Genomic DNA, 22583 nt, shown 5'->3' on the forward strand with positions numbered 1-22583 from the left:
TACTGTGGCGCCATGTGGGTACCCATGGCAGTGCCGCTGATTTGAAGGTATATATTGTCCCCAAATGTGAAATAGTTATGGGTGAGGACAAAGTTACAAAGTTCAGCCACCAGGTTTGTCGTGACATTATCAGTGATACTGTTCCTGATGGCTTGTAGTCCATCTTTGTGTGGAATGTTGGTGTAGAGGGCTTCTACATCGATAGTGGCTAGGATGGTGTTTTCAGGAAGATCACCAATGGATTGTAGTTTCCTCAGGAAGTCAGTGGTGTCTCGAAGATAGCTGGGACTGCTGGTAGCGTAGGGCCTGAGGAGGGAGTCTACATAGCCAGACAATCCTGCTGTCAGGGTGGCAATTCCTGAGATGATGGGGCATCCAGGATTTCCAGGTTTATGGATCTTGGGTAGCAGATAGAATACCCCTGGTCGGAGTTCCAGGGGTGTGTCTGTGCGGATTTGTTCTTGTGCTTTTTCAGGGAGTTTCTTGAGCAAATGCTGTAGCTTCTTTTGGTAACCCTCAGTGGGATCAGAGGGTAATGGCTTGTAGAAAGTGGTGTTGGAGAGCTGCCTAGCAGCCTCTAGTTCATATTCCGACCTATTCATGATGACGATAGCTCCTCCTTTGTCAGCGTTTTTGATTAGGATATCAGAGTTGTTTCTGAGGCTGTGGATGGCGTTGTGTTCTGCACGGCTGAGGTTATGGGGCAAGTGATGCTGCTTTTCCACAGTTTCAGCATGACTGAGGCTTGAATAAAGACTGGGAGTGGATGGGTCGTTACACAAAGTAAAACTATTTCCCCATGTTTATTCCCTGCCCTCCCCCCGCCCCGCTGTTCCTCAGACTTCTTGTCAACTGCTGGAAATGGCCCACCTTGATTATCACTACAAAAGGCTCTCCCTCTCCCCCCCCCCCCCACTCTCCGGCTGGTAATAGCTCATCTTACCTGATCACTCTCGTTACAGTGTGTATGGTAACACCCATTGTTTCATGTTCTCTGTGTAAATAGATCTCCCCACTGTATTTTCCACTAAATGCATCCGATGAAGTGAGCTGTAGCTCACGAAAGCTTATGCTCAAATAAATTTGTTAGTCTCTAAGGTGCCACAAGTCCTCCTTTTCTTTTTGCGGATACAGAGTAACACGTCTGCTACTCTGAACACTGTTCTGTAAAGGTTTCAGAGTGGTAGCTGTGTTAGTCTGTATCAGCAAAAACAACAAGGAGTCCTTGTGGCACCTTAGAGACTAACAAATTTATTTAAGCATAAGCCGGGAGGCCAGACTGGAATCCACCCAACAGCCTCAAGAATGGGAGAACCAAAGAACAAGATAACATCTGGCAGCACAGAGCCCTCAGGATTGTGACATCTACTGATTGATTCAGCAACAGCATTATGAAGCAATTCCCATAGACTGGTATAGGAAGGAATTCCTACAAAAAATGGACTCTAGAAAGTGAGAACTTTGGGGTCTGATTCTGCAAACCAACTTCCAGGAGCATCAGATGAGCATCTGACAAGGCCCTGCTCCCTCCTCATGTCCAGGCCACCTGGCCAGTGGCTCGGCATGAGCAACTCTAAGGCTGGTAACTAGGATAACAACCTTGCAGAACCTGTGAGAGTGTGTATGAATGAATGTGTGACTAAATATGAGATTGAATGGAATGTTATAGCTATAACTAACTGCTGACTATGATTCTTTCTGTATTCACAATAAATGTGGCATTTTGCCTTTTCCCCTTTAAGAAGATCCTGCTGGTTTTTACTTTATTGGTACTAGCAATGGTTAGCATCTCTAGATTTGGTTGCCTAAAGTTAGGTGCCCAAGTTGGAAAATGCCGGTTTGTGTAACTTGACCAAGCCCAGGGGAATCCGTATCAGGATCGATCCCCTGCGGTCAGTCCCTTGTCTAGCCCCTGGGAGCAGAGCTCAGGCTGCGGGCTTCTCAGTAGAGGCACTGACTCAGCCACAGGCCGCGGGCTAGCAGGGAATTACAACAGCCCGGGTAGTAACCGGGGCACGCAGGTCAGGCCCCTTGTGTGAAATGGCCACGGCTCTTTGTGAAAAACCGAGGGACCGACTGTCATGAAGTTTTTTGGACCTCAAAGCCCAGCAGCCCGCTGCTTGTGGGAGGACTTCGGATACCTCGCTCCGGAGTCGGTTACGTGCTCAGGGCTCGCGTCACAGGGGCTGGGAACCGGAGAGTTGCACCCGAAAGCCGAGCGGGAGTCGGCGGCGGGCCGGGAAGGCTGCTCGCGGCCCGGGGCCAGGCACACACGCCCCCGGGGCCTCTCCGTGCCCTGCAGCCCGCGGTAGCGCCCCCGCTCGCAGGAGGGTCCCGAGCCGGCTCCGCTGGGGGCTGGTCTCCCGCTGGGCGGAGGCCGCGCCGGGGATCGCCGCTTTCTGTCCCGCCGCACAACTTCCTCTCCCAGGGCCCTGCGCGGCGGCCGGGCCGGGCCGGGCCGGGCGGGCACAGGCGGACTCGGAGCCGCCTCTGGAGCGGAGCGGGCCATGGACAGCCCCGCCGTGACCTTCACGCTGGCCTACCTGGTGTTCGCCGTCTGCTTCGTGTTCACCCCCAACGAGTTCCGCTCGGCCGGGCTCACCGTGCAGAACCTGCTGGCCGGCTGGCTGGGCAGCGAGGACGCGGCCTTCGTCCACTACCACCTGCGGAGGAGCACCGGCACCATGCTGGCCCACGGCCTGCTGCCGCTCGGTGAGCGGGGCCTGGGGCACGGAGGGAGCGGGGCTGGGGGAAGCAGCTGAGGCGGGGGCGAAGGGGGGCTGTGGGCAGAGTGGCCGGGGGGGGGGGCTGTGGGGAAGGGCTGGGGCCAGAGTGGCCGGGGGGGGGGGGGCTGTGGGGAAGGGCTGGGGCCAGAGTGGCCGGGGGGGGGGGGGCTGTGGGGAAGGGCTGGGGCCAGAGTGGCCGGGGGGGAAGGGGGGCTGTGGGGAAGGGCTGGGGCCAGAGTGGCCGGGGGGGGAAGGGGGGCTGTGGGGAAGGGCTGGGGCCAGAGTGGCCGGGGGGGGGGAAGGGGGGCTGTGGGGAAGGGCTGGGGCCAGAGTGGCCGGGGGGGGGGGAAGGGGGGCTGTGGGGAAGGGCTGGGGCCAGAGTGGCCGGGGGGGGGAAGGGGGGCTGTGGGGAAGGGCTGGGGCCAGAGTGGCCGGGGGGGGAAGGGGGGCTGTGGGGAAGGGCTGGGGCCAGAGTGGCCGGGGGGGGGAAGGGGGGCTGTGGGGAAGGGCTGGGGCCAGAGTGGCCGGGGGGGGGAAGGGGGGCTGTGGGGAAGGGTTGGGGCCAGAGTGGCCGGGGGGGAAGGGGGGCTGTGGGGAAGGGCTGGGGCCAGAGTGGCCGGGGGGGAAGGGGGGCTGTGGGGAAGGGCTGGGGCCAGAGTGGCCGGGGGGGGGGGAAGAAGGGCTGGGGCCAGAGTGGCCGGGGGGGGGGGGGGAAGAAGGGCTGGGGCCAGAGTGGCCGGGGGGGGGGGAAAGAAGGGCTGGGGCCAGAGTGGCCGGGGGGGGGGGGGAAAGAAGGGCTGGGGCCAGAGTGGCCGGGGGGGGGGGGAAAGAAGGGCTGGGGCCAGAGTGGCCGGGGGGGGGGGGAAAGAAGGGCTGGGGCCAGAGTGGCCGGGGGGGGGGGGAAAGAAGGGCTGGGGCCAGAGTGGCCGGGGGGGGGGGGGGGAAGAAGGGCTGGGGCCAGAGTGGCCGGGGGGGGGGGGAAAGAAGGGCTGGGGCCAGAGTGGCCGGGGGGGGGGGGGAAAGAAGGGCTGGGGCCAGAGTGGCCGGGGGGGGGGGGGGGAAAGAAGGGCTGGGGCCAGAGTGGCCGGGGGGGGGGGGGGAAGAAGGGCTGGGGCCAGAGTGGCCGGGGGGGGGGGGGGGAAGAAGGGCTGGGGCCAGAGTGGTCGGGGGGGGGGGGGGGGAAGAAGGGCTGGGGCCAGAGTGGTCGGGGGGGGGGGGGGGGGAAGAAGGGCTGGGGCCAGAGTGGCCGGGGGGGGGGGGGAAGAAGGGCTGGGGCCAGAGTGGCCGGGGGGGGGGGGGGGAAGAAGGGCTGGGGCCAGAGTGGTCGGGGGGGGGGGGGGGGAAGAAGGGCTGGGGCCAGAGTGGTCGGGGGGGGGGGGGGGAAGAAGGGCTGGGGCCAGAGTGGCCGGGGGGGGGGAGGAAGAAGGGCTGGGGCCAGAGTGGCCGGGGGGGGGGGGGAGGAAGAAGGGCTGGGGCCAGAGTGGCCGGGGGGGGGGGGAGGAAGAAGGGCTGGGGCCAGAGTGGCCGGGGGGGGGGGGAGGAAGAAGGGCTGGGGCCAGAGTGGCCGGGGGGGGGGGGAGGAAGAAGGGCTGGGGCCAGAGTGGCCGGGGGGGGGGGGAGGAAGAAGGGCTGGGGCCAGAGTGGCCGGGGGGGGGGGAGGAAGAAGGGCTGGGGCCAGAGTGGCCGGGGGGGGGGGGAGGAAGAAGGGCTGGGGCCAGAGTGGCCGGGGGGGGGGGGGAGGAAGAAGGGCTGGGGCCAGAGTGGCCGGGGGGGGGGGGAGGAAGAAGGGCTGGGGCCAGAGTGGCCGGGGGGGGGGGGAGGAAGAAGGGCTGGGGCCAGAGTGGCCGGGGGGGGGGGGAGGAAGAAGGGCTGGGGCCAGAGTGGCCGGGGGGGGGGGGAGGAAGAAGGGCTGGGGCCAGAGTGGCCGGGGGGGGGGGAGGAAGAAGGGCTGGGGCCAGAGTGGCCGGGGGGGGGGGGAGGAAGAAGGGCTGGGGCCAGAGTGGCCGGGGGGGGGGGGAGGAAGAAGGGCTGGGGCCAGAGTGGCCGGGGGGGGGGGGAGGAAGAAGGGCTGGGGCCAGAGTGGCCGGGGGGGGGGGAGGAAGAAGGGCTGGGGCCAGAGTGGCCGGGGGGGGGGGGAGGAAGAAGGGCTGGGGCCAGAGTGGCCGGGGGGGGGGGGGAGGAAGAAGGGCTGGGGCCAGAGTGGCCGGGGGGGGGGGGGGGAGGAAGAAGGGCTGGGGCCAGAGTGGCCGGGGGGGGGGGGGGAGGAAGAAGGGCTGGGGCCAGAGTGGCCGGGGGGGGGAGGGGGGCTGTGGGGAAGGGCTGGGGCCAGAGTGGCCGGGGGGGGAGGGGGGCTGTGGGGAAGGGCTGGGCCAGAGTGGCTGGGGGGGGCTGTGGGCAGAGTGGCGGGGGGGGGAGGAACGGGATGATGGTGGGGAAGAGTAGCGGGCGAGGGGTTGGTGGAAGGAGGGGGAAAGTGCTGGGGGAGAGTAGCAAGGGGGAGGAAGGAAAGGGAGTGGGAAAGGATAGCGAGGGGGCTGTAGGGAAGGGTGGGAGAATGGTCAGGCAGGAGAACGGTTAGGGGGTTGGATGAGATCAAGGAACTATGGAGAATGGGGGAGTATAGCTTGCGGAGAGGGGATGGAGGGAAATGGCCAGGGAGCTGTGGTGAAGGGGGTGGGGGGATAATACCTAGGTCGTGTGGTAAGAACTGAGGGGATGGAGAAGGAGGAAGAAGGTGACAGCAAATTAAAATAGGTATTTGTACAGTCTCTGCTGTCAGACTGTCCCGTTGCACCTTCAGTTAGCAGTGACTGTGCAGAAAGCCTGGACCCTGGTCTGTCATCATTTAGTCAGTCTTCTGACAGTGTGGTTTCCCCTTCTCATCTCTTTCACTTGCTGTGATTTGCATCCCCACTTCTTTACTGAATGTAGCCTTGTCTGCACTGAGTTTGAAAAATGCGCTCTATTGTGTCCCCTTGACGTGGGTGTGGCTGTGTGAGCTGAAGGAAGGCAAGACCTAGATCTTGAAGGTTGAGGGATTGTCCATGGCTTCAGTGTCTTTACATGCTTCTGTCTCTTTCGCAAATCCACAAACACATCTGAAGTACTTGTGAGGTGAAGCAGCTCCTTCATATGCATCAGAGCCTCATTAATTTGCACCAAAATAACAATGGTCTTGCCCTGCCTATGAGTGGAGATCTAATATCAGCTCTAGTGAGATCTGGTATTACTAAGAATTCATTGTTTTACAAAAATTCACTATTAGAATATTTACTCAGACATTACAGAATATTATAAATAAAACAAAACTACATGTCAGTGAAAAAATTGTCAGATTCTGCAAATTATGAAGTAATCAATAATGGGTTTCCCAGAAAATGGTGCAAATAGCGAGGTTCTGCTTGGGGCATTAGATGTGAACGCTTAGAGCCGCTATTGAGGGTGGCCCCTAGGGAGCATGTTGTAGGGAGGTAAAATTCTGTGTAAACAGAAAATAAAGACAGTCTTGCATTCACCCCAACCATGGTGCCCTGTGTCTCTACACCACTCTAATAAAGCAGTGTAAGTGAACATAAATAATACTTGAGCTGTAGTGTTAAACAAAGTAATCCATTTTGGGAGGAGAAATCTTGTAACTCACAGGTATGAAATTACATCTGCATGTGAATTGTGAAACTGAACCAATCAGCACCACTGTCCGAGAAACTCTCTCTGTCTGTTGTTGTCATCAGAAGACCTACTCTGGCAGGATTAACTAACCCCAGAGAGGGAAGGAAGCAAGCACAGAAAGGCAGTTCAGGGTGGTAGTGCAGTGCCATTTATTATAAAGTTTAAAAAAAAACCCAAACTGTCAAACTTTAAATAATGGGGTTAATTCCATCTCTGGGACCTGCATATTATATACATACCACTTTACTTTTATTCTCGGTAACTCTCAGTTGGCTATGTTTGACTATATGTTATATAGGGATATGGGTTTGTTTACTCAGCAAACTGTAATGACCTCCCTTTACTAACTGTATAACTTGTGTAAAAATAAATGCCTTCTAAAGACTCAGGCTAGGAAAGTTGAAATTGAAGTCACCACCCTAAAAAAAAAAGTCACCCAGAGTTGAGCACACCCGCCAGATGAACTATAAGATCAATTGGTGTGAATATATTCTATTGTCTTCTGAAAGTAAATATCTTTCTTTGCAGGTTATTACATTGGCATGTGCTTTGCAGCACCAGAGAAGCAGCTTTTCTATTTTTACCAGGCCTCAGAAGGCTGGGAAATATTCTTCTTGCTGGCTGTTCTTGCTCCAACAGTCACTGGCATCCTGGCATATTACTGGTCACGGAATGGCTGGGATAACCATCCTTTAGCTCGGACACTTGCCTTTCATGCTCTTCCACAGTCTGGTTGGCGGGCAGTGGCTTCTTCCATCAATACAGAATTCAGGAGGATTGACAAGTTTGCTACTGGAGCACCAGGAGCAAGGGTGATTGTTACGGACACCTGGGTGATTAAAGTGACCACTTACAGTTTACATGTTGCCCAACAGCAGGACATTCATCTGACAGTGACAGATTCCAGACAACACGAACTATCACCTGATTCAAACATGCCTGTGCAGTTCCTCACCATCCGTGTTGCCAGTATTAATCCCTATGTGAAAGCTTTTGATATCCGGTAAAACAAATTAACCTTGCAGTGTTATGCCGTGTATAGTATATGCCATTTGATGATGGATAGGGAAGCGCATGTGTCATATCTGCTGCTGCTGTGACAGATCCCAAAACTTTTAGGGTGTTGACACCTCCCCTTCGCCGCCAACAGAGAAAGTTGTGTGTAGCCCTGTAAAGTGCAGGGAAAAATGCTATTCAGGGAGATTGCTACTCTGTAAGGCAATGAAGGCATATTGGACAGTCAGAGGAACAAGTTACTCATTCCCAGAGCAGGTTAAAGAGGGAGAGCGAAGCCACTTAGAAGAGCTATGGGTGAGGGATGGGGGAGAAGAGGGAACAAGGGAAAATCTCCCGTCAAAATTGTGATAAAAATCAATGACTCTAGCAAAATTGACCATGATTTCCATCTTCCTTTGAGACATACGTACCTTTACAAGCTGTGGTTGTGTTTTCACAGTGACCTATTGCAAACAAACCTAATTTTAAAGAGAAGTGGACAAGTAGCTTTGGCCCCAAATTTCACCTTATTTAAATTTAAAATCCTGCTAGTTTCCATATAAGGAGAGAATAATAAGACTGGGACTTTTCAGCTTGGAAAAGAAATGACTAATGGGGGATGTAATGGAAGTCTATAAAATCATAACTGGTGTGAAGTAAATAAGGAAGTGTTATTTACTCCTCATAACACAAGAACTATGGGTCACCAAATGAAATCAATAGACAGCAGGTTTAAAACAAAAGGAAGTATTTCTTCACATAACACGCAGTCAACCTGTGGAACTCCTAGCCAGAAGATGCTGTGAAGGCCAAGACACTAACGGTTCAAAACAGAACTAGAGAAGTTCATGGAGGATAAGTCCATCAATGGCTGTTAGCCAGGATGGACAGGGATGGTGTCCCTAGCCTCTGTTTGCCAAAAGCTGGGAAAGGGGGCAGGGGATGGATCACTTGATGACTATCTGATCTGTTCATTCCCTCTGGGGTACCTGGCATTGGCCACTGTCGGAAGACAGGATTCTGGGCTAGATGGACCATTGGTCTGACCCAGTATGGCCATTCTTATGTTCTTAGTGAATGTTCTCTGGATTTTAAATGCCTATTTTCTGTTTTCTGTGTTCCTCTCAATTGCTGTTTTTGTTTTTCAAGTCACTGTTTATGTAGGAGCTAGATAAATCTACAGTTCTGCAGCAAAATGTAGTTAACAAAGGCTATTTTTAGTGATGCTGACATCCTTAGTAATGCTGTCTCACAAAGGAGTAAACAAACAACGCCCTGTAGTTTGTTTTTATTCATGCTTCTAAAAGGATATTTAAAACTATACATTTGAAAAGGTAGCTGACAGTGTCCATTTACATGGCTGAATCTGTAAGTTTCTAGTCTGTGGGACAGCCTGTGGATATGACTGACAGATTAAATCGTAAGTGTCAGAGGGCTCTGAAGTCTAAACTAGAATAGCAGATATATTCAGGCCTGATCTAAGATACTAATCCATCAATTTCAGTGTGTTATTTATTTACAGTGGCATCTGCCAGACACTGAAAACAGATGGTCCCTACTTCTAGGAGCTTAGTATAAGGACGGTTAAGTAGAAAGAGTTTAAGGAAAAGGCCACAGTAATGGACAACCTATATACAAATCAACTTGACTTACTGCATGACAGAGGTGTATCTAAGAGAGATTTAAAAGTGGACCAGGCAGGACCCTTGCAGGGTAGCTCAGGGAGGTCATAGGAAGCATGGAAGAAGGCACAAGGGTGATTGTGAAAAACTGACAGAGCTGGAACATTTGCAGAACTGTGGAGATTGTGGGGGGAAGGGAGGAGCCCAGTGCAATCCTTGACAAAGGTATAAGTAGGGAGGGTCAAATGTGTGTAGGGCTTTGAAGGTGGTGACATAAAGATTATTCATTAGCTGATTATTTCAATTGTGTTTTAATGAGGCAATAGTAAAGTCACATCCACTGTTAAGAATCAGACACTTACCTTGGTAATTTTTTCCAAAGAAATATCAGGGCCTTCCTTTTGCTAAATAAACTAGTACCAAGAATATTTTTTATAAAGTCAGAAAGTTCTTGTAATAAGAAAATGCAGAAATAGCAAATCTCCATAGGTATAATGTAGATGTAACATAACTAAGTCATAATAGGACATATGTCAACATTTCCCCTTCCCCCTGTGTGCAGTATAGGTACATACCCACAGGCTGAGTTGCACCATTGTTAGCAACAGTGGAAAGTTTTTGTAAAAATTGACTTGTGTGAACAAGGCCCCATATATCACACACGTTCAACATGAGAAGCTAGGACCTTCTGCCCTGAACACACAGGCCTCGACCATTTGCACTGAAAGAATACCTCTACTTGCTATCAGCAATATTACCTTTAGCTATAATTCTTCATTTAGTAGTGTACTGGAGTAGCTCTCCAAAGGGCTGTATCATGCCTTTCTCATACAGGTGATTTTTTTTTTCAGTTTCTCTTACACATCTCTCCGTTGACCCTCACGCCCAGCTCCAGTTTCTACCATCTTGCAGCTGGCCAGCGGTTCTAAACAACACTTGGGCTTCCCTTTCTGCTCCTAGTATCCCACCTTTTGTGCTTCTCCAACCACTGCAAGGCTTCCTGCACCTGTGTGCTGCTGAAGCTCTGTGCACCACTAGTTTGCTCTCCAGTACTCCGCTCTCCAGTACTCCAGTTCACTTCACTTCCTGCCCATTAAACCCTTCTCAGACTTCTCCCAGGTGCAGCTGATTCTCCCACTGAGCTTTCCGAAAACATTGGGGGTTAGGGCATTTAACCACTCTGTAGTCTGCAGCCACCAGAAGATAGCATCACAAACACTTGAGCAGATGTGATTCCATTCAGCCATGGGCAGTGGTGACACACATTACAAATATGTATGTTATCCCAGGAATGTCTCTTTTAAAGTATCTCCTAGGTGCAGTCCTCCTGAACTGTTCCTTTTCCTTTTTTATTTTTTGCAGACTCCTACATATTGTAACTTGAACAGAGTAATATTCAGTGTGATTGCAGCCCTACGTTAAAATATAATAGAACTGTAGGGCTCCGTTAGTCCAGCCCCCTCTGCTGGGGCAGGATTAATTTTACCTTATCGTAGGTTAAATTACCTATCAAAATAATTCTCAGTCTACTGAAGTTAAGATGTAGTCAAAACAAGATGTGTTGTTTTCAGATACATATGATCAGTGTGAAAGCTTAACTTGTAAAGGCTGAAAAGCTGAGTACTAGAGACTACAGTATATGGCTGTAGACAAGAGTTTGATCTGTTAAATCAGCTTAGCCTTAGCCTTGAAAGATTTCTTTCCAGTAATGGATGAGTATTCTTTATCAGTTCTGGCTGTGACAGAACCAAACAGCTAGTTGTGTCCCTGCAAACTGCACTTGCCAAAAATAGAAAAGGAGTACTTGTGGCACCTTAGAGACTAACAAATTTATTTGAGCATAAGCTTTCGTGAGCTACAGAAGTGAGCTGTAGCTCACGAAAGCTTATGCTCAAATAAATTGGTTAGTCTCTAAGGTCCCACAAGTCCTCCTTTTCTTTTTGCGAATATAGACTAACACGGCTGCTACTCTGGAACTTGCCAAATAAGATCTTATCATGCTCCTGAAATTACTCTCCCAATGTAGGGGGTTTGTGTTAGAGGCTTCTGTTTCCTAGAAAGACCCAGCAGTAATTGCCTTTCACATCCTGATTTTCCTGTGTGCCATCACTATTTAAAGCAAAATTGCTGTATCCCTGTGCTGCTTCAAAATGGGGGAAGAGCAGGTTTAGAAAGGAAAATCACAGTTAAAGAACATGGGTAGCTCAGAGAATTAGCAATAGGATGAAGAGCCTTTACCTCTATGGCCTTGTCTATATTAGGACATTTTTGCTACAGTTTCTCACTTTTGCTGCCGCAGGTTCAGTTCCACCAGTGATAGCACATATGAGAGCCCTACTATAGACAAGTTACCCTCTGCAACAGGTTTTATGCCCCATGTTGTGGTGACCTGTGCTGAGCAGTGCTTAAAACAATGGGGGCCACCAGGAGCCGTATCTTAACTAGCATTGCCACTGTGGCTACCACCTCCGGCGCTGAACTGGTGGTAGCAAGAGTGGGAAACTTTAGCAAAAATAACCTAATGTGGACCCGATCAATGTTGCTGGACAATAGTGACACAGAGTTGTTACCATCTAATGGTTGTAGGTATAGCCTATGTGAAACATGAAATCTCAGTTGTGTTACCCATAATGCTACATACAAAGCAGTACAATGGTTGACACTATTAACACACTTTATTTATTTATTTTAGGGCTGTCAAGCGATTAAAAGAAGTAATCGCAATTAATAATTGAACTGCTAATAACAATACCATTTATTTAAATATTTATGGATGTTTTCCATATTTTCAAATATATTGATTTCAATTACAACACAGAATACAAAGTGTACAGTGCTCACTTTATATTTATTTTTATTACAAGTATTTGCACTGTAAAAAACAAAAGAAATAGTATTTTTCAATTCACCCAATACAAGTACTGTAGTGCAATCTCTTTACCATTAAAGTTGAACTTACAAATGTGCAAAAAAAAGCATTCAAAAATAAAACAATGTAAAATTTTAGAGCTTGCAAGGCCACTCAGTCCTACTTCTTGTTCAGCCAATCACTCAGACAAACACATTTGTATAAATTTGCAGGAGATAATACTGCCTGCTTCTTGTTTACAATGTCATCCGAAAGTGAGAACAGGCATTCCCATGGCACTGTTGTAGCCGGTGTCGCAAGATATTTACGTGCCAGATGCGCATGCTTCAACCACCATTCCAGGTGATATGGGTCCATGTTGATGACGGGTTCTGCTTGATAACAATCCAAAACAGTGCAGCCTGACGCATATTCATTTTCATTATTTGAATCAGATGCAACCAGCAGAAGGTTGATTTTCTTTTTTGGTGGTTCAAGTTCTGTAGTTTCCACATCGGAGTGGCGTTTTAAGATTTCTGAAAGCACGTTCCACACCTCGTCGCTCTCAGAATTTGGAAGGTACTTCAGATTCTTAAACCTTGGGTCGAGTGCTGTAGCTATTTTTAGAAATCTGACATTGGTACCTTCTTTGCATTTTGTCAGATCTGCAGTGAAAGTGTTCTGAACATGAACAACATGTGCTAGGTCGTCATCCGAGACTGCTATAACATGAAATATATGGCAGAATGCAGGTAAAACAGAGCAGGGGACATACAATTCTCCCCCAAGGAGTTCAGTCACAAATTTAATTAACGCATTATTTTTTTAATGAGCATCATCAGTATGGAAGCGTGTGCTCTGGAATGGTGGCCGAAGTATGAAGGGGCATGTTTAACATATCTGGCACATAAATACCTTGCAATGCTGGCTACAAAAGTGCCATGCAAATGCCTGTTCTCACTTTCTGGTGACATTGTAAATAAGAAGAGGGCAGCATTATCTCCTGTAAATGTAAACAAACTTGTTTGTCTTAGCAATTGGCTGAACAAGAAGTAGGACTGAGTGGATTTGTAGGCTCTGAAATTTTACATTGTTTTTTGTTTTTGAGTGCAGTTATGTAACAAAAATCTACATTTTTAAGTTGCACTTTCATGACAAAGAGCTTGCACTACAGTACTTGTATGAGGTGAATTGAAAAATACTATTTCTTTTATTATTTTTAAAATAATATACACTTTGTTTTCAATCAACACAGAATACAATATGTATGAAAATGTAGGAAAACGTCCAAAATATTTAATACATTTCAATTGGTATTCTATTGTTTAACGGTGCGAGTAAAACTGCGATTAATCACGATTCTTTTTTTTAGTTAATCGCGTGAATTAACTGCAGTTAATCGACAGCCCTAATTTATTTATTTATATTGCACCTAGCTATGTGATATGTGCCTGAAAGGAGCAATAACTAAACTGATATCTGCCCCAGAGAGCTTACAAACTAGAATTTAGACGTGATGTAAATGAGTGAGTGCAAATGGGGCGGGGGAGGGACTGGACAAGGTAACATATGTAAATCCTGCAGAGACTCAGTAAGTTGGTTTCCACTTACTGGTGAACAAGGTTTATTTTGGTTTTATGTAATATTTTAATTCATCTCTTGTATGGCCCCTATTGGCAGTCTTGGCAAAGAAGCCAAGGACTTGAATGGGCATGAAGTCCAAACTACACTCTTGGCCCTAGTAGCCGTGCATCTCGGTCTGGTTGAGGCATGATAATGGCCAGTGTGAAAAGCACACACTATCCAGGTTATATCTGCCCTGTAGTTAAAGGGATGGCTTCACCCTTCAGTATTGTCAGACTAACCCCTTTCATGCATGCTTAAGACCAACATTTTCAGAAGTGGCTTCAGGGTTGTGGTGTCCCAATTTTTGGAACCCCAGCTTGACTGAACTTGGCCATGATTTTCCAAGGTGTCATACACCTGCAACTCCATCTGAAATCAGTGGCAGTGTTGGTGCACAGCATCTCTGAAGAAACAAGCCAAAGGTGTCTCAAGTTAGGCACTCAAGACGAGAAGCCAGTTTTGAAAATATGGTCCCGCATGAACCAACCACAACAATTAAAAAAAGAGTGAACGAGTTTAGGGTTTCAGGGTTTGTCTTGACCTGTGGAAAAGGAAAATAAAGTTTTTCCTTTTACTACCTATTAAAAAAAAAAAAAAGCCCAAAGTGTATTTATTCTGACTAGATACCAGACTGCACCACTCTACACAACTTTTCTAGGTATTCACTTCTTTGATGTTATGCTTCAAAGTAGCAAGCAAGATAAATTTTCTCTTCTTACTTAAATGGATGATGAGGTGACATTCTGTTCCATCCTTTCTTTAGGTTGAACTCCTCAGAGTATGGGGAACTACGAGAGAAACTTCATGCTCCGATCCGTAACGCAGCTAACGTTGTGATCCATCAGAGCCTCAGTGACTTGTTTCTGGAAACCTTTACATCTCTGGTGGAAATTAATCAGACATACCCTGTTCCCAGCAATCAGGTAGGAGTTTCTAATCACTTGACATTATAATAATTGTAGTTTCTGGATTAGTCAAATCTATGATTACTGTGTTTGCATAGTGGTTATCTTACAATTCAGTAAATATTTAGTAAAGTAAACCTGGCTGTTTTTTCTGGTGTTTGCTCCAAGAGAAGCCATTGATGGATTAAGTTTGGGGGAGGATGGGAAATATCATAATAAGGAGTTTTATTTTAATGTAATGTCAACGCTAGGATTTTACCTGGGGAATTTGGAAATGATGGAGTTACATTTCCATGTGTTGTCTAGAGAGCTAGAGTCACAACTCCTATTAATAATTGAAATTGATGCGCATACCCTGTCTTGACAATTTGCCTTAGCTAGCTCACACCTTACATCTTGTATTTCTGGAGAGCTAAGTTACTTTAGATCTGGGCCCAGATCCTTAAAGGTTTTTAAATACGCAATGTCCTTTGAAATCAATGGAAATTAGGTGCCTAAACATCTTTATTGATCTGGGCTATTATCCTTTAATATATTGAAATGATTCCTAATCTGGATCTTATTTTCATTATAAATAATATTTTGAATCTTTTCTTTGGTAATAATAAGGACCAAGTGTCAATGGAAACAAACCTTCAGGCTCAGAACTGTACAGTTATTGGGTTGAGAGAGAATCACTTTATTTCAGTCCTTTTAGCTTGTGGTATCTTTAGGTATAAAGTACTTGTGCTTATGGGTTTTGGTTTGATACTGACTGATACCATAAGTAATGGTCTACATTGAAAAAGAGAGGTGATGATTTGGGAGTTAAAACACAGAAATGGGAATTGGGAGATCTAGGATATCTCCCTAGCTTTGAGACTGACTTTCTGCGTGACTCTAACCAATGTACTGAATCCCTCTGTGCCTGAGCTTTCCCCCTCTGTAAAATGTAGATAATATCTTGAAGGGGAATTATGAGGCTAATTTGATTGTAAATAGTACTTGGCACTTTTCATTTATAGAGTAAAGTGCTGTACAAAGTATGGTAAGTATAATAAAGGCCATTTTACAGATGAGCAAAGTGAGGCACTGAGTGGTTAAGTGACTTGCCGAGGGCCACACTAATGATTGAAAAAGCTGAGAGCAGAACTCAGGTGTAATCCTCCCAGTTTAGTGCCCTATCTGCTGGACCATGTAAATGCTTTGAGGGTCTGGGCTGGAAAGCCCAGTGGCGATGCAAAATATTATTGTTAATAAAACCATTAAAAACTGTTCTTCCAGCCTGCACCTTCTCAAGGGGGCTGCAGGTGCACACCCAACATGACTAACTGTGGATTAATGCCCAGATAGTCTGTCCTTTTCAGTTATACAAAATTTGCTGGAAAACTCCCAGGGGGTGAAATCCTGGCCGTCTTGAAAAACACCCATTAACTTCATTGGAGTTAGGATTTCACCCAATATATCTTCCTTCCTTTTGGGGGAAGGAGACTACATAACAAACATTACATTTCAAGTACCTTCGTAAATGTTATTGAAGAGCAATAATTTGCTATACGGTTATGCTTTTTTACCCTTTTTCTCTTTCTATAGGAGCTGGAGCCATGTATAGGGTGTATGCAGACTAATGCAAACATCAAGCTTGTTAAAAATTGCCAAGAGCCAAACGAAGGAGAATGCCAGCAATGCTACTGTCGTCCTATGTGGTGCCTGACTTGCATGGGGAAATGGTTTGCCAGCCGGCAGGATCAGCAGCACCCAGAGACCTGGCTATCAAGCCAAGTGCCTTGTCCAACCTGCCGAGCAAAGTTTTGCATTTTAGATGTTTGCATAATACAATGAATAATATCTTGGTACAGTTTACCTTTTGAAATCTGAATGTATTCACAGCAGGGTTGGATGCGAGCCCCATTAGATTTGTTTCTTGCTCTTCTGCTTCTGAAGAGGTAAAAGCTCTGGAGTTTTCTTCTTCAAAGCCCTGAAAATGGTAACCCAACATTTTCTTTTCCTTTTCTTCCCACTCCTCAAAATGTGTTCTCCATTTTTATTCACTAACATCGTAGTTAAAATTTTAGATTGTTGAGTTTTGGGGGGGGGTTTGCTTTTCATTTCCAAACAGTTGGATGCACTTTAAACCAATAAGAGTGGCCCATTTGCTTCCCTTACATCATAGGTGAAATCCTGGTAAACTAGCTATATCTTAAGTGCTATTTTAGTTACAGGATTAAGCATGGGTGTTTAATGATTCTTTAGCTAAGGGCTAATTTTCCTTTATAATAAGATGTACTAAGCAAGTTGCTATTGCTAAGGATAGTTGGCTCAAATTGCAGCCTACCTTTCTTCATCTTGAATCCATTTGTAAAGTCCATTTTAATTTTTGTGGGCTTTCCTCAAAACAGATGTCTCAGTGTTGTGTTTTTCCTTTCCACCAAAACAGGCCCACAGATTAACTACTATAGAGATCTAGGAAATTACGCTGTAACTTCTGCAGGGAGTTTAGCGCAAAGAAGAATAGAAAATAGTTTGTTTCCAGATATATTTAGTATACAAGGAAGGTCAGTCAAAAAGGGTGGTTAATTTAGTTCATTAATCTGAAGTGCTGCTGGTGCTGTGTAGAGCATCTTATAGCTAGAGCTACTTTTTCCCTGTTCGGAGTCTCAGCACTCTCCAGCTAATGCTAATGTTAAGCATGACTTATCCATATTTGGACGGAGAGCAGCAATCCTCTCAATTATCTGAGTAATCCAAAAGAATGTTCGGCTGTGTCAAAACCTGTAGCTTTTTCCTCGGCAACTGCTTTTCCAAATGAATGGGGTGTCAGGACTGGATAAGGACGTGTCGCCATGCTGGCTATTTCAGGTATAGACAGAGTGTGGGTTAGACAACACAGTGGTAAAAATGCCTGTGCTTTCCTATACCACAGCTTCCACAATGGAGCTGCACCAGTGCAGAAAAGCAGAGAGATTTTCCTGGTGCGGACAAGACCGTATTACTAGTGCGTCAACTGTGTGGCCTTGTCTACTCTGGCACTTTCCTTAAAACCTCCCACTGATGCAGCTCCACAAGGGGTAGGTAGTAGCAGTGGGAGTATAGACAAGGTGCTAGTGGTTGCCAGCATTTGAATCACTGTAGGTCATGTAGGACCACTTTGAGCAGAAGTAGATGGCGTAGTGTAAAAAATGATAGCAGCCACTCTACACTCGAGCTCCCACCATTGGTAACAATTATGCTTTGAAGAATTAGATTTTTATTGGTAAATGTCAGGAAACGTTGATTTCACCAGACATGCACAAACTGATGAAATAATATTTCCGGCAATACTAACTGAAATTTATAGATAGGCAAAATGAGAAAAATGCTGCTTGAGAACTTATTAGAGTCCCACCTCAATGTGTATAAAGCGTGTTGCAATGCTGGCTTAGCGGAGCTGAAGCAGGGATGCCATTTAGGTAGCTTTAACTTTTTGCATCTCAACATCTACTGTCATTAAATAATTATTGTCTGGACCACCACCACCCTCTTCTCACCCCCCACCCACCCCTAACAATTTCCTGTAAAGATGAAAATTTAAATAAATACAAATCTAAACAAATGCTTAAAAATAAACCTCTATATTATCTGCCAAAATTATTTTTTTAAAAATAGTCAGTTCTGCCAAGCATAGTAATAATACAAGCAATGAGCTGCAATAGCGGGAGATTTCATTTAAACTTTGGTGTAGCCACAGCCTGTGTGGTGTGTAGACACAAGCCAGGCATGTCAAGAACTGGTTACAAATATGGTTAAAACTTGTATTGTGGACAGGGTTTAAGGACACTTAGAAATGACAAATAGGCCTCTTTTTTGTTTTAATTTTTATATATATAAACTACCAGATTACTTGTATTTGGGGAAAGTACTCACTTGAGCATGCTGTTAGGCATGCACTCTTTACTATGAAATACTGGCAACTCTTTATACTATATATTAATTAATTAATGATGATTTTCCTGGGTTTCATATCTCAGCTGTTTCAGATCGTATGGAATCGAAACTTGATACAGAGGCTGGCCATGTGGATCTGAATCTCTTTCATAAAAAATTGCTAACTGACATCAGTTGTTTTTTTTTATTTGTCCAGAATCCAATTGAATTCCTTAGCTTCAGGCTTGTGCTAAGTCTGAAAAAAAATAAAAGCAAGACACTAATCATTTAAAATACATGATGCATGCTCAAGTGAGTATGAGTTTGTGGGGAGGTTATTTTGAAGTGACATTTACAGTATTCTTTCAGCCTACATTACACAGTCTTAGTGGGCTGAATTCTGCTCTCAGATAGGTGCGTGCATTTCCCTTCTGTAATAATTTTTGCAAATAAAGATAATTTAGTATTTATTTTAATCAAGTTTGCATAACACAATGGTAAGGAGGTGTGGTCTTTAATGGAGTAGGCGCAGCAGGGAAATGGGTAGTCTGACCGTGGCTTTCTCACTGACAGTCACTCAATTTCTATGTCTGTTTTCCCACTTGGAATAATAATCTTTTACTGGAGAGGTGTTATGAAGCTTAATTCATAAGGAATTTGAGATCCTTGGATGAAAAGCACTATAGAACTGCAGAGTATTTTTTTAATAAAGTAAAAATAAGATGATTGCCAGTATGTCTTTTTAATACAAGCTTTCCTATCTGAGCAGCTTGCCCAGTAGATTCACTATATATTTCTTTACTTTTTTAACTATAAAAAGCCTCTCTTTGAGGTGACTGGAAGTTTTAATTTCAGTGGATCTTTGTGTCATAAGAATAGAGCTTAGTAACACTTTATAATATTGTAGTATACCAAATGCACTAATACACATAAATGTAAAATATTCTTGCATCTTTTAAGGGTAGTGCTGTATCTACAGAAGTACAGTGTTTCTCAAATGCGGCCACTGTGGCCACATGCGGTCACCTGAGTGTTTTCCTGTGGCCATGACAGCCTCCTGGGCAGAGATGGGGGAGGGGTCAAACAGAAGTGCATCCCTGCAGTGTCCATATGCTCCAGGGGAGGGCTTCAGCCCACATTTTTCCCCCTTCAGCTGCAGGACTCCAGAGGTGGGCTTCAGCCCCCTTCTCTGGTTCAGCCAAAAGTGGGCTTCAGCCCCTCCTTGAGCCCTGGAGCTCTGACAGTGGGCTCCATGCTTTGGCCCCTCCCCCTGCCAATCTTCAGCTCGGGGGCTCTGGGCTTCACTCCCCCGTGCCGGCTGGTGAAGCTTCAGGCCCCCTTGGACCCTTCCTTGGCTCCAGCCATAGGGCTCCCGCTCTGGGCTTCAGCCCAGGGCAATGGCACTTCAGCAGTGCTGGCCTTACCAGACACCGTGGTCAAGAGGCACGGAGTGGGATGAGCCTGGGATGTGAGGTCCAGGGGAGCAGGGGGGTGATTGGGAGCCTGGGGAGGGATCTGTGGGGGGCTGGGGATGGCAGCGGGGGCTGAGACACCAAAATACAACTGTACATTGTTTTTATTATTGAGTCTGCAGGGGGAAAAAACCCTACATAAATAAATTACAATGATTTGGGCATGCATATGTGCTTATTTATTTGTTTTTCCTAACGTTAATTAAGTATTTTAGGAAAATTTGTCAGACCAGCCACCAGGAAGAGTTGGTGGCCACACTCTGAGGCCATCAAAAATTTGTTGTGAGATCCCCTGTCTTAGAAGACTCACTAATATTTACTAAATAAAGTGGTTTTTGTAATGTCATGAATACTAATTGACATAAATTCCTAAAACCAACAACTTCTGAAGTTTAGATTGTTTGAATGAGTCCAACATGTCTCTAAGTTCTGCAGACATCTTATTGGATATGTTAGACTAGAGAACCGAGTGTTTTCAAACCTCAATGAGCTTTACCTTTAGAGCTAGTAGAAAATGAACAATGGGCCAATGGCCTCTTACTACACAACGCCCCTAACTTTTTAATTGACTTGCATACTTTAATGGAGACTAAGTGATATAGTGTAGAAATGGACATCCATTTTTGTGGTTTCATCAGGTCGATGGCCTGAGAAGTATATGGTGAAATAAGGTCCTTTTTCTCTCTTCCACGGAAAGTAATAACTTGCATTGAAGAATCACTTTAAAAGTATGTTCCATCCACCCTGTCCCGTTAACATGTGTAAGCATAAAAGCAATATTTAGAACAGTTCTTCTTACTGTTCATCTTTAAAAATAGCCAAACTCATTTTGTAAAATAAAATATTTATTTATAGAATAATAATTTCCTGGAGACAGATTGAAGGTGGAAATCCTAAAAAGTGTGTGTGCACTTCTACATTCCCTTGTGCACACACAATATCCGTACAGTAGGTATTGTATATTTACATGCAAATCCCCAGTTTCCATGCACAGTAGTGTTGGGCATGCATTTCTGAAAATTCAGGCATTAGTTACACTAGTTTGTGCCACTACCATAGTGTGACTATTTAATGTCTAGACATTTGTTAGACATTAAAAGCTGTGTAGTGTAGACATAGCCTTAGAATGGTATTTCCCTAGAGCTGTAGTTACATTGTTCAGATCATTTAAACAGTGCTACAGCCCTCTATTAAAAAAATCTTTATACCAAATCTTACCTTATTTGGGAATTTTGACTGATGATAACCTTCAAGTAGTGCTGCCACTTTAGTTGCATTTTGGTAGGTTGAAGTTGCAGTGACATTTAACTTGATTGCTAATGGAAGACTTTTTATTTTATTTTTCAAACTTTTCAGCAGTTTACAACCTCCAGTTTGTTGGTTGCAAAGACAGAAATGATTCAGATTCCTTATGTCTGATGAATACCAGTATGGCATAGACTGCATGTTGGGGCATCTGAAGATTCTACAGATTCAGTGCTTGACATTGAAACAACACACAATGAGGTGCCATTGTCCCTTTTTTCCTTTAAATAAGAATACAACTTTCTGAATTTGTAGCCTTGAGCTTTTTATTATAAAACATTTAATCTAATAGTGTCAAACCAGCAAAAGATGATCTATCTATTTGACTTCTATTATACGGGAGTACAGCTTTCAGTCTGGCTACATAATAGGTTAAGTTAATGTAATAAAATCAGCAAACACTTTATTTTAAAAGGAAAAAAATTTACTTGATGAGATAGTAACTGAGGAAACTGTAATTGCTGGAATCCTGAAAAGTTTCTTCTGCAGTAATGGGAAGCCATATGTTTTAAATTCTGTACTTTGTCAATATGTCCCTTGCCATGAGTGTGGACAGTCATATTGCGTGTAAATAGAAACCTCTTTCTTTGTTAACGTGTTCAACCCATTCAGTGATAGCACAATCTGGTAGTAAGTATTTATTGTCATTCACTGGTGACAACTCAAAATGAGATCAGATGTGGTAACTAGTTTCCAAAGTGTTCTGTGTTTTTACTGTTGCAAATTTTAAAAGAGCGGGTATAGGGAAATGGTGGAGATAAGCATATACTTCCTGGTGTCTGGCAGCAGAAACAAAAGCAAACAAAGTGCTGGAATGTATGCAAATAAGTGGAATGCAACCTGGAAGAGAGCATGAATGATATTGCTGAACAAAAGGCTAGGAGTATTTTGTACAGTTTTGAGGACCATGGTACATGAAGTTTACTGAACTGAAAAGTGGGTATCAAAGTGGGCAACAAAGGTAATAAAAGGGTCTCTTGGATTATAACTGAGGAGAAGATAGGAAAATCAAGATTATGCTAGTAGAGGTACTAATGTCTTGGAGAGCAGTTTCCACATTAAGAATATCCTAATTATTTGAATATTGTGTCACAGGTCAAACTAGAGACCTTCCTGCAAATCTTGAGAGGTAGGAGGAGTTGAAAGAGATGTGAAATAGTTTAGGAGGACTCTATTTGTACACCCATTCAGAATCATTCTGTTATACGTAACTTGAGCAACTTTAACTGTATTACTACCAACACCAACTGTAATGTATTGAAATACAAGGACTTGAGAGGATATGGTTATAATGTATAACACTAAAGGACACAGGCATGGATGGCATTTATGAGGTACTAACACAACAAAGGTGAACAGGTCTAGTTAGGACACATGGCCTCCTACTGTCCTAACCTATTGCAACACTACCCAGTTTTCAGTTTGTTTGATTTAAACATTAGGGAGTTGGGTGAGTTTCTACAAGGTCACAGGGATGTTAGTGGCTCAACCACTTACTGAAGTAGAAATTTCCCAGCTCCCATTATTTTGCT

At 45.8% G+C, this 22583-nt stretch overlaps 2 protein-coding genes across 2 annotated transcripts in view; one reads left to right on the forward strand and one right to left on the reverse strand.

The window, feature by feature from the left end:
• TACC3 (transforming acidic coiled-coil containing protein 3) overlaps positions 1-2667 on the reverse strand; it is a 30853-nt gene extending 28186 nt beyond the window's left edge. The window contains exon 1 of the mRNA XM_084627108.1: positions 2544-2667. The gene's annotated coding sequence lies outside the window, so the exon portion shown is untranslated. The remainder of the gene's footprint in view (positions 1-2543) is intronic.
• On the forward strand, positions 1960-19000 carry TMEM129 (transmembrane protein 129, E3 ubiquitin ligase). The gene is made up of 4 exons (XM_084627111.1): positions 1960-2712; positions 6924-7398; positions 14251-14410; positions 15965-19000. The coding sequence occupies exons 1-4, from the start codon at positions 2508-2510 to the stop codon at positions 16211-16213; spliced, it is 1089 nt and encodes a 362-aa protein (XP_084483237.1). The 5' UTR covers positions 1960-2507; the 3' UTR covers positions 16214-19000.
• The last annotated feature ends 3583 nt before the right edge of the window (positions 19001-22583 follow it).

This window comes from Lepidochelys olivacea, assembly GCF_965140295.1.
Source record: "Lepidochelys olivacea isolate rLepOli2 genome assembly, chromosome: 4".
NCBI classification, from domain to species: Eukaryota; Metazoa; Chordata; order Testudines; family Cheloniidae; genus Lepidochelys; species Lepidochelys olivacea.